Source organism: Sinocyclocheilus grahami, unplaced genomic scaffold, assembly GCF_001515645.1.
Source record: "Sinocyclocheilus grahami isolate Dianchi unplaced genomic scaffold, SAMN03320097.WGS_v1.1 scaffold116.1, whole genome shotgun sequence".
NCBI classification, from domain to species: domain Eukaryota; kingdom Metazoa; phylum Chordata; class Actinopteri; order Cypriniformes; family Cyprinidae; genus Sinocyclocheilus; species Sinocyclocheilus grahami.
In genome coordinates, this window is record NW_015505295.1 from 206,282 (window position 1) to 226,852 (window position 20,571).

Sequence of the window (20,571 nt, forward strand, 5' to 3'; positions counted from 1 at the left end):
AAGTTACATTAAAAAGAACAAAATTTGTTTCCATAAAAATAAAATACAATCATAATCTATATAGGAACGGTATAAATATGCGAAACATATCTGACATAAATAATTAACAGATATAAAACAGATGTGAGGCACGGCGAGTCTACATTATAAATAATAGTTTTTACATTGAAATACATTGCGAATATGGAACCATTTGGATTTGTGCCGAATGATAGAGGTAAGTGAGCTCAACGGTACTTTCAGTTTCGCTTTGTTTTGGTTTCTTTAGCTTTATTTTTATTTTTTTCATTCTTGATTTGTTCTGCATATACATTTAAATTATTTGTTTTGAGTTTACATGCTCCACAGGTGTTGAAATATCCATGTATTCATGTAATCAGCATACTAGACTGTAATTTTATTATTCAATGTCAAACATGTCCTACATGCAAGAGTGGGAACCTTTGTGTCAATTTGAAATGTAGGTCTTGATGTTTCTTTTACTGTTTGTACAATAATAGTAAAAAAAAAAATAAGATGTCCTCTTTGCTTCCGATATGTTTGTGTTCACATAATGCTTTAGATTTAGAGTTTTAGCTCCATGAGTTCTGAGAACATTTGCGCTTTCAATTTAGTTTGGATCGCGTCTGACTCTCTAGGTATTGTGTCAATCTGTACAATCATTCTTCACTTCATTATATTTTGGGCTTTCAATAAGATCACCAAGCACAATATATCAGATAATCTGAATACACAACAAGACGGAGTGATGGACAGATTACAAAAAAACAGGAATACCAGCAGCTTTAGACAGATGCTTTCAAAAGCTGGACAGAAGATTATGTGAATAATCTCCCCAGTAAGAGACAGAGATAAAGTGTTACATTGAAATACATTGCGAATATGGAACCATTTGGATTTGTGCCGAATGATAGAGGTAAGTGAGCTCAACGGTACTTTCAGTTTCGCTTTGTTTTGGTTTCTTTAGCTTTATTTTTATTTTTTTCATTCTTGATTTGTTCTGCATATACATTTAAATTATTTGTTTTGGAGTGAGGGGAACTAGGCTATGATTATAGTGTTTATAATGTTTATACGTTATAATATTTCACTTTACATGGTATTATTTCTGGTATTATTACACTCTCTCCAAACGTTCCGCTGCTCACAAAAGAGTGGAGAGAGTGGGTTAAGCAGAACCAATCAACGAGAGCGATTTTGATCTTAAAGGGATACACACCTCACGCACCAGAAGCCATGCTCGCGCCCAAAGACAGTTGGACATAGTGGTGTATTAGAGGTAAAATATGATATAAATACTGTTCAGTTTCTCGCACAAACTGATCGTTTCGTGTCTTAGGGGAACCATTTGGATTTGTGCCGAATGATAGAGGTAAGTGAGCTCAACGGTACTTTCAGTTTCGCTTTGTTTTGGTTTCTTTAGCTTTATTTTTATTTTTTTCATTCTTGATTTGTTCTGCATATACATTTAAATTATTTGTTTTGGAGTGAGGGGAACTAGGCTATGATTATAGTGTTTATAATGTTTATACGTTATAATATTTCACTTTACATGGTATTATTTCTGGTATTATTACACTCTCTCCAAACGTTCCGCTGCTCACAAAAGAGTGGAGAGAGTGGGTTAAGCAGAACCAATCAACGAGAGCGATTTTGATCTTAAAGGGATACACACCTCACGCACCAGAAGCCATGCTCGCGCCCAAAGACAGTTGGACATAGTGGTGTATTAGAGGTAAAATATGATATAAATACTGTTCGGTTTCTCGCACAAACTGATCGTTTCGTGTCTTAGGACATCAATGTGTCGTCACGAGCCGCGGGGTTTAATTTGGATTTGTCTGTGCATGTTTTTTTTACTCTCATAGATTTTGTTACCATTGCCATGCATTATACGACTGATAGACTGCAACGGTTGGAGTTAAAAATCATCAAATGTGTTCTACTGAAGAAACAAAGTCATCTACATCTTGGATGCCCTGGGGGTAAAAAGATAAACATCAAATTTTCATTCTTGGGTGAACTATCCCTTTAAAAAAGCTGATTGGTCAATAATATGTTGAGGACCAATACATAATCTACAAATCATGCTCCAAATACATCTACATAAACCCGCAATTGCTCTGTCTCGTATGCACGCATGCACTGTCACGATAATGCACTTGTTAATGCCGGATCTTTAAAAACAAATACTGGAATGCAAAAATCCAAAATCGGACATTTTCCGGAACAGGATCCGGCTCAAATTAAGCACTGGAAAGGTATAAACAGAAAATCACAACATATGTTGGACGTGATCCTTATGTTATGAAGATAAGCAATTTTTCAACTAAATTGAAAAATCAATGTCACGTTGTTTCGTTATAATTGATGAAGCTCTCTAAACTGCAAATATAATATAGCCTGAAAAATAATCTAGCCAGAAAATAAGCTTTTTTTAACGCTATTTGAGCATAAGAAACAACATTCATGGGGCAGTTCGTTTCCGATTTTGTTGCTGATTTGAAATATGTAATTTAATTGCAACTTCAACACGCAGTTTTTGAGATTTCAGGATTCCCCCATTCATTTAGAACTTGGTCTTGTTTGAGCTGCCTGGAGGCGTTACAAATATGGCTGCAGAGTGAACAGACTTTCCTTGAAAGGTACTTTAATCTATTCTTAATATATATATTAACCATTTGCACACATGAGCATTATCCGACTCTGCTCCTCCCGACCGACAGACACAGGGTTTTATATATATATATATATATAGATATATATAGATAGATATATACATATCTATGGGGTTACCGGCCACTTTTCCTCAGTTTTTTTCAGTCAATTTCTTGCCTTTTCCCCGATTATGAACAACAAATTTTCGTACACGATAAAAGCTCCTTGTGGTTTCTCGGTTTGACCAATTTGAGCATCCATAACGCAAAACATAGTCATTTTGAGTTTCTGCTAGATTCCTATATAGAAAATCACTTCCTTGCCTCCAGCTGCATTTTGCACCACAGCAGTGACGGCATGGGCAAAACCTATTACAGTGGACAGCTACACGTGCATTTGTTGCTGCTGTAAAGCAAAGGAGTGTGGGAAACAGACAGAAGCCATTTATCTTATTTGATGTGAGTGTACCATCAGAATGATTTTGAAACTGATATTTCAAGGTAAAAAAAAAACCTTACAGTTGCTTTAATAAAAACACGTGAAACTAGCAGAACACAATGGCGACACACAAATTAAGGATGGCGCATCTTTAATGAAATGTTTAATATAACAACAAATGCACAGGAAGTCAAGCATAACAAAACCACTGTTTGCATGAACATGATCATGTTGGGTCATTTATGGTCGTACTGAATGAGCCGCAGCGCAATCTCGTTTGACTGAACGGCCTCAATGAACTCTCCCTCTGCGACTCGTTCTGCATGTGTGAGAGAGAATTTACTTTGTAAATGTTTTCTCTGTATGCTAATATCGATTAACAACGAATCATAAGAATCTTAAGTTAGCTTTCTTACCATTGTCCTTTTTGTCAAAGATGGCCCAGAGTTTCTCTGCTCTCTTCTCTGGCGTGCCCTCATCACTGGGAAGATTTGCCTGCTTCGCTTTTGGTATGAGATTGAAAATTGCCTGATGGGAAATGAGAGAGAACAGGATCAAATGACAGAGTTTTTGGCTTGAACACCAAATCCGTCAAAGTGAATACGGAATTTTCATTTGAATCACTGTAGTTTTACTGCCAGTTTATATTTGAATTAGACTACTGTGCCACTAAGAAAGCCAAAATACAAAATCTGTATATTTCACACTTGTGTCTTTGTTAATGGGTCAAGTAATAAACTTTACCTTGTAGATTTCTATAGTGTATTATGGGTCTCAACATGTTGCATGTTAGGTTGAAGCATTCTTTATTAAAAATGTTTCAGTTCAGTCAGAGTTCAGCTGATGTCATAATTGCTGTACAGGACATACTTATGATTTTTTTTTTTGTATGACGATGTTGGCCATTACATGGACCTATTCTTTGGATAACATCTCATGACGCACAAACCTATTTCCAAATCTGTTATTTTGTCCTGTAATCCATGTTTAGCTTAATTTTAATGGATTGTGTTTAGGCTATGTGTTAAATGTATTTCTCCTCGCTTTCCCTCAGCTCCCTATCTGTTTGGCCTCAGTGCTGTATATGTCTTACTCCTTCTTTAGAGCTTAACTTGCTTGTTTGATAATTAGTTTGCATGCTGATTCGGCTCAACCTAATATAACTGAAGTTACCTAACAATAGGCCAATTCAAATAGATGAAATGGTGCCAGCTGTGCCAATCTTACTTGAGAGCTTTAGCAAGATAATGAGGACAGCCATGTCTGGGGTGCACTTCTAACTCAAAACAAGGTGAAAAAGTGTAATAAATAAAAGACTAAAATGAACAGACATTCAATTACATTAATCACTCTGTAACCATAAATAAATGTCCGGAAAATTTGTTATGCTGAAACAGAAATGAGAAATGTTTCAATAACCATTTAAATTTTGGTCTGTTCACACAAAACCAGTTGTATAAATTCAGAAGACCTGGAATATAGTGCGTAAGACCTGTTCACACCAAGAACGATAACTGTAACGGTAATTACAACTATAATGTTTTAAAACAACAACTATAACGATAACGACACAGAGAAACAATATCATTGGAATCACTTTCAGAATGATTTTTACCCTGCTGACGGATAATAAAAAACCTTGATAGCCAATCAGAATCCAAACGACTTTAAAGACCTCAAGCATTTAAAGTTTCAGATGACAAAATTGTCGTGCGAACTTATAATGAACAGAACATTATAATGCATTGGTGTGGACACTGTATAGTTATCATTATAGTTATTGAGCTCGACAACCCTCATTCATTTTTACTTTATTCTGTGATAAGATTTTCTCTCTGTGTTCCATGAAAGAAAGTCATGTTTGGAATGACAAGAATTTTTATTTTGTGGTGATCTATCCAATAAACTGCTCCAATAAACCAGGCGAAATTAATATTTGACACATCTGAGAATGCTAATCAGTGATCATTCTCAGTGATTCTGCAAGTGTCTTATACAATTAATTTTCTTTCATGGTGGAGCTACTACAGTTTGAAGAGAATCTTGCTGAGCAAATTAAAGTTTACAAGTAATTATCTTAATTAAACACATACAGTAATGGCACATACATTTGAATGAAAACTATAGCATCCCCTTGAGTACTCACAATTTACAAATATTCACAACTGAGCGTTCTCGGTTGTCATAATCCAAAAGACAGCCCTGCTTTGATGTAATATTACACTATAGTTTATTTTTGAAGGAAAGTTTACTGTTTACAGATGGTATAACATAAGGGGTATCATTTATTCTGTTGATTCATACTACAACATCTCTGTCCAACAATTTACACTCCCTGGGAAATTGATCGTCCATTTCTAAGAAGAAGGCTTAAGAGTTGACATGTCATTGAATCCCCCTGCGCCCATGGTCTTAAATCCTGATTGCACACTGAAGCGCTTATCTCTCTCACAGTACCCACCACCCAATCATTCTGCCTCCCTCCGCAATGAGTGCTTATAGAGCTCAAGCTTAAGGATGATGTCACTCTATGCTTCTAATCGCTGTTCTTAGGTCAGCTTTAATGTTTAATGCTCTTTATGTTTTAATCGTCACTTTCAAAATGACCTGACTCAGAGTCTGAGACACATTCTTGATCCCTTATGATTGGACAGGGTGTCCCACCACCAGGCAAACTTAAGATACAGTCACATTGCCACAATTTTGCAGTCAACTGTTCATTATCAATAGTGCAGCAATAGATGATTAACAGTGAATTTGTGTGACCAACTGGAACATGAGCGAAATCTGCAAGGGAAACATTTTAGCCCCCACTCGAAAACCCCCTAATAATTCTCCCTAAAGTTTCTGTACATTTACCCACCAATCGCATGGCTAACTTAATAAATAAGAAATATTAAGTTTGAAATACTATTATGTGTGAAGATTTCTGCGATTGAATCGACTCAACCAATTTATTCGGGGCTATCTATTTGTCTGACCAATGACAGATGGGGGCGTGTTCAGGGAAACCCGTTTGAAATCATGAATTATGCAATTCTGTTTGGTGAAGTTGCTGGCACAGAAATGTCACACTTCAAGCTAACAAAATCTATCAGGTAAATAAAAAGCATATTAATACATGGGATATATGTGTGAAAAACTTTTTAGCCAACACGCGAAAATCGGAAAAGGGTGGATTTCGCTGAGCAACAGTAACTGTGACTGCATTTTTACTGTTTTAAGTACTGTCAGAGTTTATGTTAATGATGTTTTATCATTATGTATTCCCAATGGGTGTCAGCGTTTTTTAACTAAAGTTTAAATTCTGTAGTGAAGTCCACAAGCATTGTGAAGTCCACAACACAACTAATGAAAATGACACAGAAACAATAATATGCAAAAACTTTAAGAACAATTTTTTTTTCCAGATGATGAATGATAAAAAAACATTGACAGCCATTTAGAATCTGACCTTTAAAAAGCTTGAGCTTGAAACTCTTGGTTTTGCAGATTCGTAAATGGCTGGAATTTGCTTGCAAAATTTCGCCAAGCAGTTTTACTGTTTAATGTTTCATATCAAATTTGCATGGCTAACTTAAACAAATAAGGCATATTAAGTCTGAAATACTATTATATGTGAAGAATTCTGTGATTGAATCCACATTGACTCAACCAGTGTATTTGGGGGCGGGGCTATCTGTTTGTTCAAGGAAACCTGTTAGAAATCATGAATTATGCAATTCTGTTTGGTGAGGTTAGTGGCACAGATATGACACACTTTAAGCTAAATCTATCAAGTAAATAAAAAGTGTAATATATTTTCATAGTAAATTCTATGATAGATATATTGGGAACAGAGAAAATCTGTGGAATGGAGGTTTGTCCAGTAGGATGGAGAACAGCTCCTTCAGCAGGTGTTTGTGTACAATTTATGGGAAATCTAATTATTTTCTTACCTGGCTGAGTTCAATTACTTCAGGTTTTGTGACGTAACCATTCTTGTCCACATCAAACAGTGAGAAGGCCCACTCTAGCTTCAAGGTCGACTTGCCCGAGGAGGTCATATGAAGCGCAACCACATACTCTTTAAAGTCTAATGTCCCATCATCATTGGCGTCAAAAGACCGAAAAACGTGTTGGGCATAAGCTTTGGCATCACTTTCAGGGAAGAATTTAGCGTAGATCTCTTCAAACTTCTGTAGTGAGATGCGACCTGTAGGACACTGCTTCTGGAAGTTTTCATACCACTGGGTGATCTCAGATTCTGAGAACCTAGTGGTCAGCTTGAGGTCATCCAGGATCTCTCTGGGAATCCCTCCACTCTGTGCGTTTCCCATGACCTCCCTTTGAGTGATAGAAGAATAGAAGACAGAAGAAACTGATGTTCTAACAAAGGTGTGAAATTGTGCCCTTAGTAAAGATGTTAGTCAGTCAAGGTTTCCAGTCAAAACTGTAAATTAACACAGCAAGCTAAAATTACAAAAAAATCGGACAAAATCTGACACAAAAGTGTGGGTCATATTTCACTCCAAAAACTTTTTTTTTAATTGTCATTAAAATGAAGCCACGATACCAAACATCTTAGTGATCCTGAAATATGGCACATAAAGTGTTTCATATATTTTCTGTTGCTTTTATTATTATTATTATTATTTGTGTGAGACTGAACCATTGACAGTCAATAGACGGTTCCCTATAATTTTAATATCTTGACCTAGTCATGTTTATTGTACTTAATATAACGTTTCTCAAATTGGCATTTAGTTGTTCTTTATTGCCCTTTACTGATAAATTGGTCAGTGTTGCTGAAAAAATATGAAAACACTTCAAAACTAGAAAAAAAGAAGAAATGTGACTTAAAGGTACCTCTCTTTAGAAAGAAAAAAAACCTCACCTCTGAAATATGCTGCAATTAGGAAACTGTAACTACTAATTATGGTTGTGCATAGATTACATTATTACATCTATTATCAAGATTTTCTAGTTAACATAATCAGTTGCGAAAAGTGACGAAAGTGTCCTAATAAACTGCAGTAAACAAAAAGCCCAACCTATATTACAGACTTAGTCTCATAAAGGTTTTTTGCAAGGTTTAATTTAATGTAGACAAAACTCAAACAAAAAAGGAGTAATAGATAAAAAAAAGAGTAATAGATAAAAAAATAAATGAATAAATAAACTCAGAAGCCACTGAAAAAAAAGTAAAGCCACTGACTGGGATGTGTTTATAAATGTTTAATGTAGTGTATATTAATATAATGATTAATATAGATGCAAACCAGTAAAGAATATGCAAGTTCTGATTAAAATCACTAGGCTCATAAGTAGTTGTGCTCTATAGAGAAATCAAAAATCTTGTATCTGTATGCACGAATAGAAAAGAATATGCTTACCTGTGGCTGTGGACCAAGAATGAAGAATGGAAGGGAAGTTATCAAGGTAGAGTTTGGAAGAGTAATGAGGCAGTGTTAAAGGAGGCGGCTACCTCTCCATACTGGGTTAAGTCAATTAAACAAGATTCCACAAGACTCAGCCAGAACAAGATTTTCATTTCATGTTTTGCACAATTGCTTTTTTTCTGTTCTGTTCTGTTCTGTACTTTTTTCTAACCCAATAATAATTACAGTCACATTTTGGGTTTTAGCTAAACAGCTCTGACAACTTGACTAAAATAAAGTTCACTCTCCTGGATGAGTTGAAACACACGATACAACATATGATCCAACTGTTTGCCACAATATCAGATTTTCACATTTTATTTTATGATTTTTAGAAGTAAAATTATCAAATGATGACAATTTTTGTAGCCTGTTAATTGGTTGTTTTATGTAAACAACATTATGGCAAAGAATTTCATCTATAAATACAAAATGTAGTTCCAGAAAAACAGTCAAGGGGTGTGCTGATCTCAACTATTAAGAGAGGGATTTCCATTCAGGTCTTCATAAATCTCATTAAACTAAGTGGTAATGGTCTTCTCCTCATGGTGTGCTGTCCAGGCGTACACCATCTTAAAGCGGTCATATGATGCGATTTCAAGTTTTCCTTTCTCTTTGGAGTGTTACAAAGAGAGAGAGAGCGAGAGAGAGAGCGTGAGAGAGAGAGTGTGAGAGAGAGAGAGAGAGAGAGAGAGAGAGAGAGAAAGCGAGAGAGAGGGCGCGAGAGAGCGAGAGAGACGGGGTCACATCACAGTGGAGTCAGCTGTCTTAACAGTGGCTTGTGTACTGCAAACACATACCAGCTTTGCGCATCGTGTGTGTGTGTGCGAGAGAGAGAAAGAGAGAGAGAGCGAGAGAGAGAGCGTGAGAGAGAGAGTGTGAGAGAGAGAGAGAGAGAGCGCGCGAGAGAGAGAAAGCGAGAGAGAGGGCGCGAGAGAGCGAGAGAGACGGGGTCACATCACAGTGGAGTCAGCTGTCTTAACAGTGGCTTGTGTACTGCAAACACATACCAGCTTCATCACTGTGTCTGTCACACGACTCTGTTCCCCTTTTGGGCTGTCTTTACATTTATTTTGAAAGACGAAGCTCGCGATTATGGTAAGGGTCGTTACATTTCAGACGCGCGCTTGTGGTGTTCGGCCAATCACAGTGCACTGGGTCAGCTGGCCAATCAGAGCAGACTGCGCTTGTCGGAAGGAGGAACTTTGTAGAAAACGAAGCGTTTGAGAGAGGCGGGGCATAGAGGACTTACAATAATGTACAGTATTTGAAAAATAATGTGTTTTTTTAACATTAAAGCATGTCAACATATTCTGTTACACCAAATACACAAAATAATGATCTTTAAAAAAGCATCATATGGTTTGTTTAATGTATTTTAGTGACTTTTGAAATAGAAACTGCTAAATTTGCAACTGATTAAATGATCTGGGCAATGACATGATTATCAGCATTATTTATTAAAAAAATATAGAAATAAATGGAAATAAAAATAAGAGGTTCAGTTTGAATATTGAATATCTGCACTGCACCCCTTTTTTATTTTTTATTGAGGTTTTTATTGTGTTTTTGGAAGGTTGATAGGGGCATGTAAGGGGTGATTTATACCACTATTGTGACCTTGTCCGAGGCACTTAACCTTTGGGGGGATTTTCCAAACATACACAATTGTTTGAAAGTAATTTTAGGAAAAAAAGAGAAGACCACTTGGCTTTAGAAACCTTCTGATTGACTGTTGACATACTGTGCAATCTTTCATCCGTATCCTTCCCTAACATTAAATCTTTTTTTTGTTTGTTTACCTTTCCACCTTTTTAAGTGTTGGATTTTGTCTGGGTTATAAATACATCCTGATAGTCTTCTTCTGAGCAGATTACTGTCCTTAGTCTACCTTGTCCTGCCCACGATAATGTCCCCGCACCAGACAATCCCTCCATCTATAATGAGAGAGAGAACACAGAAATAAACACGTTGGAAAGAGTGAACAAGGAGGGAAAGAAGCATAACACGTGACATCAAAGTAAAAAGCCAAGCTTCTGTGCACAGGTCTTTAATGACTCATTTATTTACATCTTCCTATATGCTTGATTAAGTGCAAACCCAAACATAATGTCAATTTAAAATAAAATTAAATCCCAGATTTCTGTATTTTTTATATTTAATAAAATATCACAAATAACTTTTTTGTGTTCAAAATGTACATCATTTATATAATAAGCGAGTAAACCATGAATCCATTTTCCAAACCGTGTTTTTGGCTTGTCCTGAATCACTAAGGTACACCTATAATAAGTGTTTATATTCGGACTATTTTAGACTGGTTCGGGTAGGTACCGCTGCGGAGTAGCCCAGTACCTGCGTGATTCGTCATAGACATAAACAGAGAGAAGTAGCTCCGGCAACAATGTTCTTCCGCAAGACGCACGCAGTTCTGTTTATTAACCTCAAGAGCGCCAAAAGTTACGGACTGCAGCTTTAAATAAAATATCTAACATTTAAATAGTTAAATGTCATGTAGTCAGTGACAAATTGTTGGCTTGTAGTTCATCATCTTTCCATAAAAAAAAGATTGCTTGATCATTTTTTCTTAGAATAACTTATTAAGCAGTTGAATACAAATGCATTGATAAAGACATTGTTATGGTTTTAAATTAGGCATTAACAAACTTATTTTTGTCAAATTGATAGAAACTGTCAAAATAGCTGAATCTCTACGAAATGTCTTTCATGTGAAATACTGAAGTCAGTCTAAAATTAACAGCATTTTACAATTGTTATAATTATTGTGCAAACCATTTTCATGAGCTCATATACATTTTCAAGCATCATGGAATATTTTTACCCATATTTGTCACCCTATAGAAATAAAGAATAGCAAGCATGGTTTCCTTCCAAAGTGGTATGCAGTAGCTTCTCCACTAAGGTGTTTGCCTCAAAAACAGGTGTAAATAATAATCTGTCCAAAAGACTTTCAAGATGTATAATCTCACAGATCTGAATCTTTTTGAAAGGAGGTGGTTATCTGACCTTTGGGATCCACCTTATTTATAAATAACTACTTTAAGCTTTTTTCACAATTTGCTTTCTCTTATATGACACCAATTTATTGATTTAGAATTGCAGAACTACCATCGATTTGTATTTGTATCTAACATTGTTCTTTTTCCACATTGTATGCCTACTTTTCTCACATCAAGTGCCAATTTCCCTTACGCACTTGTCTGTACCACACAGAATATGCTACTTTTAGACCATGTGTGCTAATAAGTCCCAATCCCATTAGATGGCTTAAAACGAGAAAAGCCCTCAGAGATCAAGTTTAAAACAGGAAAAGAACCTAGAGCTAAATAAAGCACAGTTTTTTAAGTCTTAGACTATCCGTAAGCTTCTTTTTTTGTTTACTGGAGGCACTTTTAGAAGAGGCAGAGAAGCTGATCTACTTAGAAAAACACAATATTCAGGGTTTAAGATATTTCAAGAACAAATAGCAATAATAATGCAGTTTTATATTCATCACACTTTTTTTACCTTTTTTTCTTGCTAATATCACAACTGATGTACAGAACTGTCACATCTGTAGCAAAGAGCAACGTAAAGGATACATATTTTAAAACATTAAAAAAAACACCTTTTTAATTTGTCAAAAATGTCATTTTTATTCATGTAAAAATCTGTCTCCACCTAGAGATCATATGAAGTACTGCAAATGTCCTCTGATTGGTGGAACAACATTTTCTAGCCACTTGAACACATAGGTTTAATATAAAACAATACTGACAATTTGCCAAATATCAATCAAGATCATACACATTTTGCGTACATGTTCAATGCAACCATTTCTTGATAACTAAAAAGAAAAAATAAGAACTAAAACACACTTTACAGAGAATAAACACTGCTCTTGGCCATAAGTTGACAAAAACAACAGCAAAAAAAGAAAATACATTGCACTACAGTACAGTAAATTTGTGACAGTTTTGTTTAGTCAAGTTCTTAATGACTTGTCACAGTAACGGAACAAACTACAATAGTAGTATTGTATTAAATCGAATCTTTATATTAAAAAAGTACAACAGAGTTATTGAAATATATATTACAGCTTGTTTCCAGGCAGTTTACCTAAGCAGGGTGTAAGGTCAGAATATTTACTATTTTCCCCTTTAAATCTCCATATTTAAATCTGTCAGGCACAAAAATGAGTCACTGTCTTTTTTTATTAAAAAAAAAATAGAAATTAGAAACAAAACAGCTAACAGCATCACCGTCGAAAGGTCAGGGCCCTCTGTGGACACGATGTGTATATATTTTCCTGCTGAGGTTGCGGGCCAAGCGATCCACAGCATTGCCGATTCCACTCAGATCCTTTTGTGTTGGCATACCCTCAATGTTGCCACTGTACCACATGACCCAACCGCCAAGAGATATCAGCACCAAGACAGCCCCAGTGTAGACAAGAAGGTCCCCGAAATCTCTCCCCTTCATTTCCAGTGGTGCAAAGAGCCCCAGAAACAGGGCCGTAAAGCCAACAATGTCAAAAATAACAGCAAAGCCCAGGGCCACTTTGCAGTGTTTCAAACCAGCACACGCCATGCTAACTGTTGGGGACAAACAGATAATAAAATAGTTTTTTTTTGTAGCAAATATGTAGACAAAATATGTAGCAAAAATTAATGCATTCATGAACTATGTATAAAACAGTACAAAAATGCACAATGCAAATAGTGAAAAATGAAGCCAAATCCACAACTGTTTACCTTTCTACAAAACGACTGTGTTACTCTGTTTGGGCCATTCGTAAAATCTGGGACTTGAAGCCACAGATGTGAAAGTAAAGTCACTTTAAACGTTAAATCGATCAGCACAACTACACCAACTGTATTTTATATCGTTTTATGTGCTCAGAAAGACCATGTGCGAGCGTCAACGCTCAAACAACAGACAGTCTTATCTTCACACAAAACACGAAGGCGTTAGGGGCTTATCGATCTAAAATGCATTAGTAAATATACCGACCTTGATTTTCGTATCTTCACTTCACGAATATTAAATATTTCATCGCTTTTCAGGCATGGTTGCGTCAGGTATGAACTAAACCTGTCTGAAGCTGTTTCCGGAGCCACCCAGCCGTGTTGATATTTGACACCACCGGAATGCTGCCCTTGCAAACAAGTTACCATGGTAACCAATTTTCCGTGAAAATAGCTAAAGCAGTTATTACTCTGTCATCATATCATCACAATTAATCAAAGACATCTTACACTGTTTGACTGAGGTCTTATTTGATGTATTATGAATGTACAGTAGCTGTAACAATAATTGGGGGGATTTTTTTGTTTTATTCCAGGCTCTCTGGCATAAATCATGAGGGTTGACTGACTGAACGACCGTCTGCAGAACGAGATTATCCGGGTCATTTACGCTACTTTGATGAAATAAAAACGTTTACTTTTAAATATCTAAGTGAAAAAAATCAAGTGCATGTAACTTGTTTTTTTTCCCTGTCATTAAATTACGTTTTTAGGTACTTTGAAATAAATTAATCAATAAGTGTGTTTTTTTTACAAAGTAGCATGTTAACTTAATTATACCCCTATAATTTAATCTAAAAATGTAAAATTTTAATTAATTATGTTATGATATTTAAACAGCAATATCTTTTATTGTAAAGAAAGATCAGTTTTCAGAATTGTATTTACTTTCATTTGTAATTTTGCAAGTACAGCTATGACTACACAAGAGACGTTGCAGTACTTCGCAATTTGCATTTCACAGTTTGCATCAAGTTTATTTTTTATATTATTAAATATTTGATTATGTAAAATAGATCTGCCCCAATTGATGTCGATGTCTTAAAAGAACAAGAATGATAATATGATATATATATATATATATTTTACATAATAAAATATTTAATAATATAACAAATAAACTTGATGCAAACTGTGAAATGCAAATTGCGAAGTACTGCAACGTCTCTTGTGTAGTCATAGCTGTACTTGCAAAATTACAAATGAAAGTAAATACAATTCTGAAAACTGATCTTTCTTTACAATAAAAGATATTGCTGTTTAAATATCATAACATAATTAATTAAAATTTTACATTTTTAGATTAAATTATAGGGGTATAATTAAGTTAACATGCTACTTTGTAAAAAAAACACACTTATTGATTAATTTATTTCAAAGTACCTAAAAACGTAATTTAATGACAGGGAAAAAAAACAAGTTACATGCACTTGATTTTTTTCACTTAGATATTTAAAAGTAAACGTTTTTATTTAATCAAAGTAGCGCGTCGTATATAACGTATGATTGCTAAGGGACCCGGATAATCTCGTTCTGCAGACTGTCGTTCAGTCAGTCAACCCTCATGACGCAGCGATCCACACAGGCGCACAACAACAATCAAAAGCCAATCAACACGCTGCAATTCCGTTTGGGGCTCGGCTAATGAGGTCCTTCAAGTTCCATGTGTAAATTTATTAGCTCTTATAAACGCGTGCAGTAAATGCCTCGTGCAGTTTAGTGGAGCGATGTGATGCGAATTAATATTACAAAGCTAATTTAAGTATACTCGCACGCTTTACTTGTTATCAGAAACAATCATCCGTTCCCCTGTTTGACAGGACGGGGAGACACACACAATTAACTAATGTTTAATTAACAACTTGTTAATGTTAACGACTAATTAACTACTTATAGTCGTCCTTGATTGTTATCAATTGCATCACGCCCTGCTCTGTGTCATGCATTCGCTCCAGGTTTGTATCGGTTTAGTCTAGTTATCAGTTGGATTCGTGTTTTGAGAGAATTTATGTTTTGTTGTAGATTTGTGAATATCAGCCAGATCGATGTTACCGAGATCACGATGACTGATGCTCAGAGAAGCACGAGGAGCTGTAGAGGTCAGACTTTATTCCATTCGAAAAGTCTAGTTTAACCGGGATAAAATCCTATCGTATTTGAGAAATATAGTTTGAAGGCGATTTTGGGATATTTCTAGTTAGTCTAAGTTGGATTTAATTGCTGGTTTACTGTGGCAAAGCATGACATGAGATTATAGACGGAAAAATCTTTGAAATGGAACAATTTATTTTGAAACCTTTGACTATATATATATATATATATAAGTTTGCAAATATTTCTTATATGTCAGGCTTTTATGGCTCATAGAGCTCACACTCAAGGAGGAAAAGCACTTCAAATTTATTCAGAGGCCCAAACTGAGCAAAAATGTGCAATTCTAATAGTTTATGTAAATCTGCCAAAACTATATATATATATAAGACTACTTACATAAAATGTATATAAATATCCGTTGTCACAATGTCTTATTAGTATCTCTTAAAATTATATTTAACAACGTCTCTTGTGTAGTCATAGCTCAAAATTTTAATTTTTAGATTAAATTATAGGGGTATAATTAAATTAACATGCTACTTTGTAAAAAAAAAAAAACAACAACACTTATTGATTAATTTATTTCAAAGTACCTAAAAACGTAATTTAATGACAGAAAAAAAACAAGTTACATGCACTTGATTTTTTTTACTTAGATATTTAAAAGTAAACGTTTTTATTTAATCAAAGTAGCGCGTCGTATATAACGTATGATTGCTAAGGGACCCGGATAATCTCGTTCTGCAGACTGTCGTTCAGTCAGTCAACCCTCATGACGCAGCGATCCACACAGGCGCACAACAACAATCAAAAGCCAATCAACACGCTGCAATTCCGTTTGGGGCTCGGCTAATGAGGTCCTTCAAGTTCCATGTGTAAGTTTATTAGCTCTTATAAACGCGTGCAGTAAATGCCTCGTGCAGTTTAGTGGAGCGATGTGATGCGAATTAATATTACAAAGCTAATTTAAGTATACTCGCACGCTTTACTTGTTATCAGAAACAATCATCCGTTCCCCTGTTTGACAGGACGGGGAGACACACACAATTAACTAATGTTTAATTAACAACTTGTTAATGTTAACGACTAATTAACTACTTATAGTCGTCCTTGATTGTTATCAATTGCATCACGCCCTGCTCTGTGTCATGCATTCGCTCCAGGTTTGTATCGGTTTAGTCTAGTTATCAGTTGGATTCGTGTTTTGAGAGAATTTATGTTTTGTTGTAGATTTGTGAATATCAGCCAGATCGATGTTACCGAGATCACGATGACTGATGCTCAGAGAAGCACGAGGAGCTGTAGAGGTCAGACTTTATTCCATTCGAAAAGTCTAGTTTAACCGGGATAAAATCCTATCGTATTTGAGAAATATAGTTTGAAGGCGATTTTGGGATATTTCTAGTTAGTCTAAGTTGGATTTAATTGCTGGTTTACTGTGGCAAAGCATGACATGAGATTATAGACGGAAAAATCTTTGAAATGGAACAATTTATTTTGAAACCTTTGACTATATATATATATATATATAAGTTTGCAAATATTTCTTATATGTCAGGCTTTTATGGCTCATAGAGCTCACACTCAAGGAGGAAAAGCACTTCAAATTTATTCAGAGGCCCAAACTGAGCAAAAATGTGCAATTCTAATAGTTTATGTAAATCTGCCAAAACTATATATATATATAAGACTACTTACATAAAATGTATATAAATATCCGTTGTCACAATGTCTTATTAGTATCTCTTAAAATTATATTTAAATGCTGTACAAGTAAACATTCCTCAAAACAACATGTATCATATTTGAACTTATCACACTTTAACATCATTTTTCTAAAAGATAATGGATATGGATAATTTCAGTTTCTTCAGGCCAGTAAATGTTCATGTTGAAATATTACCAACAATATGAAAGTTATTCTTACTTGCATTAAGATAAACAGACCACAACCTCAAGGTGAATTGTCCGATTGTACTAAAAAGCCTTTTTCTGCAAGGTTTTGATTGTGTTGATCATTTAGAGACCTTAAAATGTAGGTTTAAGGTGGTCTACCACTTTGGACCAGCAAATGGCCAGTTTGGACCTAAAACCAGCGACCATCCAAGGCAGATTTGTCTTTTTCCTGGTGACAGGTTTGAAGAATGAAGATGGGTATGAAATTTCCATCCCCTTTGAGGACAACAGCCTGGATGAGTCTGGTTTCTATAATCAAAGCGACCACACCTTCGATGGTATTTACTCCAGCCACATTGTAACATGTTTGATTATCACGATTGAGGTCTACACTGTAGTATGTTTAAATGCTTCTGCAGAGTCGGAGTCAGGTCAGATTCCTCCTTGCAGTCCATACCTTCTGATTACCAGCCTCCGAGCACAACTGCAGATTTCTCTGGAAAAAAACTCCTGGCTTCAAAAACGCATCGAAGATCTGGAGGAGGAGAGGGACTTCCTGCGCTGCCAACTTGACAGATTTATTTTCACCACCAAGAGTCAGGAGAGCAATGGCATGACAGGAAAAGGTACACTTGTGCAAAGTAGTGTCTTGTAATGTAATGTAATCCAATTTTATGAAGTGTTATCTTTATTTAATTTAAGAAGCAGAAGCTGAGCCTCAAGCCACCACTCTGAAGCAGCCCACCCGGAAGACAGCTATTCCTTCCCCATCATCCATGATGACACGCTCTGGAAAAATCGCACAACACAACCAGAAGCGCAGCAGAAATAAGAGCTAATTAGTTTTTGTTGTTGTTGTTGTTATTTTTAGACCTACTTTCTTCTGTTGCACCAATCTTACTATTGCATTCTTTATCTGTAACCGTATTATTTTAATATCGTTAAAATAATAATATAGTTTGGTAGTATTTTGCATTAGATTTTATTTTTATAATTTCATATTTGAATTGAACAAAACAATTTTGTTTTGTTTTCATTCTTTTCAAATATTTATCTATATAGTTTAATATATCTATTAAGCTTTAGTTTATTTGGTTTGAATTATTTTTTTTAGTAGTTTAACTTAAACTTAATGAAAACAAGAAATGTAACCATGGCTGAAATAAAAATATTTTTAAAGTATTTTTATTTCAGTTAGTTTATTTTATTTCAAGTAATGAAAATGTTTTTTTGTTTTGTTTTAGTTTTACTTTAGTCAACAATAATAACCCTATAATAAAAACTGATCTGCAATGAAAAATGTTAAAACATTTTATTTGACTTTTTATTCACCTCAGATCAAGAAGACGAGGAGGTGATTGAGGAGGAGGAGTATATAGCAGAGGAAGACTTTGTGGAAGAGGAGCAGGTTGTTACAGATGATGATGGCGATGATTCCGATAGTAAAAGCTCACGTAAGAGCCATTCAGGAAGGCAGAATGGCCAGACAAGGGTGAAAAGACGACGTGTTTTCCGTATTGCTCGAAGCATGGAAAGACAAAGAGGTGAGTTGTCGTTTTCAGTTTCTATATATTTCAAAGCAACTCTCTATATTTAATAAATATCTAATAACTGTAATTTTGTACACAGTTAAAGACTCTGCAGGTGTTCTACTTCGTTACAATAAGATCCTTGTCACCTATCAAAAGTTGAAGAGCATGTCAAGAGCATTCCAGGTCCATGGGGTTGACCGAAACACCGTCGCCTCCACCACTCCTATTGCTGAAATGCTTTTGGTTGCTCCTGAGAAGGTATCTGAAGTTGGTGAGTTTGATTCCTCCAAGGAAAAGCTTCTGGATTATGCAAGACGCTGCTATAAAGCTCTTGACGAGAACGCTCATGCTAAGGTGCAGGCCTTAAAGAAGAACAACCTCTTGCTGCCCATTTCATACAGGTTCAGACATTAAATATCCACAAATGTATTCCTTTTGGGGGGGGGGGCAGCAGCGCTATTGACACAGTGGTTTGGATACTATGGAGTCCATTCATTGACCTTTCATGGGCTTTTTTTTTTTTTTTCTTCTCTACCTCAATTCTAGATCTACACATTTGGAGTGAAAAACTGTTCAAATCCCAACTCTGTGCCAACTTCAAAATGTGTAGATTCCAAGAAAGGCTTGTTGACTCAACATAAAGGGAGAAGAACATTTGTGAGATAAATAGTCAGCCACTGTATGTAAAGAGTTAACTTTTCTTATTTTGTAGATATGCTGAAGTTACTTACTGTAAAGTTTTGGAAACTCTGTCCTTCAATGAAAGGTGTCTTGTTTGAGTTCATGATTTGGGGATCACACAAGGTACTACTTTTCTTTAATATTCTGACTTTTGTGATCACATTTGGATGATTTGAGTCAGACTAAAGATTATTGAATAAAAGTAAAGTTCTCGGCTTGCTACCATCATCTTTCTAAATTAGCTGTGAAATAATAAAGGAGCAACTTGTTCTTTAATTAGTGGCCATGGCTGTAACAAGCTGCAGTTATTTTCCATTGGAAAAACTAGTGAGAGAAACTCAACGAACAAAGAGAAGTAGTTACTGTGTTTATCTGTATATTATTGAAATCTCTAAGTTCGAAGTGTACTGCTGTCTCAGTAAATGGCTGTGGCACACCAGTGCAGTGTTATTCTTTCAAATCATCTCAGACTCCACAAATGAAGCCTTTGTTTAAAAAAATAAATAAATACAATTTGTTGTTATTGACAAAGGGGAAAATAGATTGTATATGAATTCAAAATGTGTGATATTGGAGATGATTTTTTTTTTGCATGCTTTGTGTGCCAGTCCTACTCAGGAGGTTACCAGCAGAAGTCAAAACTTTGAGATTGTTTGATTAAAAATATTTACGAGAAAATGTTGTTCACCACGTTCCTTACTAGTTCATGGTATGCTTATAAGATTATCATGCTAAAATTGTGTTTTTACATTGCAATGTCATTTGAAAGGCTTGACTGACGTTTTTGTTATTGTGGTTACCTATTATTTTTCCTATTGGATTATGACTATTCATTTCAAAACCATACTGTTATTAAACACATCTCCAACACAGCATGGAAGAGCATTCAGTCATTTTCAACATGAACTCCACTATATTGTTTTTAAATAGGGACACCTAATCAAATCTAAAATGTGACCCTGAACCACAAAAGCAGTCTTAAGTCGCTGGAGTATATATGTAACAATAGCCAAAAAATACATTGTATGGGTCAAAATTATTGTT

The 20,571-nt window shown here is 35.3% G+C and overlaps 2 protein-coding genes and 1 long non-coding RNA gene across 6 annotated transcripts; 1 reads left to right on the top strand and 2 right to left on the bottom strand.

The window, feature by feature from the left end:
- Positions 1–2,531: 2,531 nt before the first annotated feature.
- Positions 2,532–8,564, bottom strand: rcvrn3 (recoverin 3). Its single transcript, XM_016277790.1, has 4 exons — positions 8,472–8,564; positions 7,035–7,422; positions 3,513–3,624; positions 2,532–3,415 (listed from the first exon to the last, which is right to left on the bottom strand). Exons 2-4 carry the CDS (start codon positions 7,413–7,415, stop codon positions 3,333–3,335), a joined length of 576 nt encoding a protein of 191 aa, XP_016133276.1. The 5' UTR covers positions 7,416–7,422; positions 8,472–8,564; the 3' UTR covers positions 2,532–3,332.
- Positions 8,565–14,953: 6,389 nt separating this feature from the next.
- On the top strand, positions 14,954–19,575 carry ccdc106b (coiled-coil domain containing 106b). 4 transcript variants are annotated; one of them, XM_016277787.1, is made up of 7 exons: positions 14,954–14,991; positions 15,347–15,423; positions 17,554–17,652; positions 17,734–17,940; positions 18,017–18,148; positions 18,652–18,858; positions 18,944–19,575. In XM_016277787.1, exons 1-7 carry the CDS (start codon positions 14,969–14,971, stop codon positions 19,258–19,260), a joined length of 1,062 nt encoding a protein of 353 aa, XP_016133273.1. In that variant the 5' UTR covers positions 14,954–14,968; the 3' UTR covers positions 19,261–19,575. The 4 variants fall into 4 exon arrangements, with proteins under 4 accessions (XP_016133273.1, XP_016133275.1, XP_016133271.1 ...); XM_016277789.1 differs by lacking the exon at positions 14,954–14,991 and adding an exon at positions 15,039–15,279 and having other exon boundaries at positions 18,944–19,538; XM_016277785.1 differs by lacking the exons at positions 14,954–14,991; positions 15,347–15,423 and adding exons at positions 16,256–16,293; positions 16,649–16,725 and having other exon boundaries at positions 18,944–19,539.
- LOC107589378 (uncharacterized) lies at positions 19,377–20,390 on the bottom strand. Its single transcript, XR_001609671.1, has 2 exons — positions 19,574–20,390; positions 19,377–19,541 (listed from the first exon to the last, which is right to left on the bottom strand). It is a non-coding gene; the product is annotated as an uncharacterized lncRNA (long non-coding RNA).
- Between the last annotated feature and the right edge of the window lie 181 nt (positions 20,391–20,571).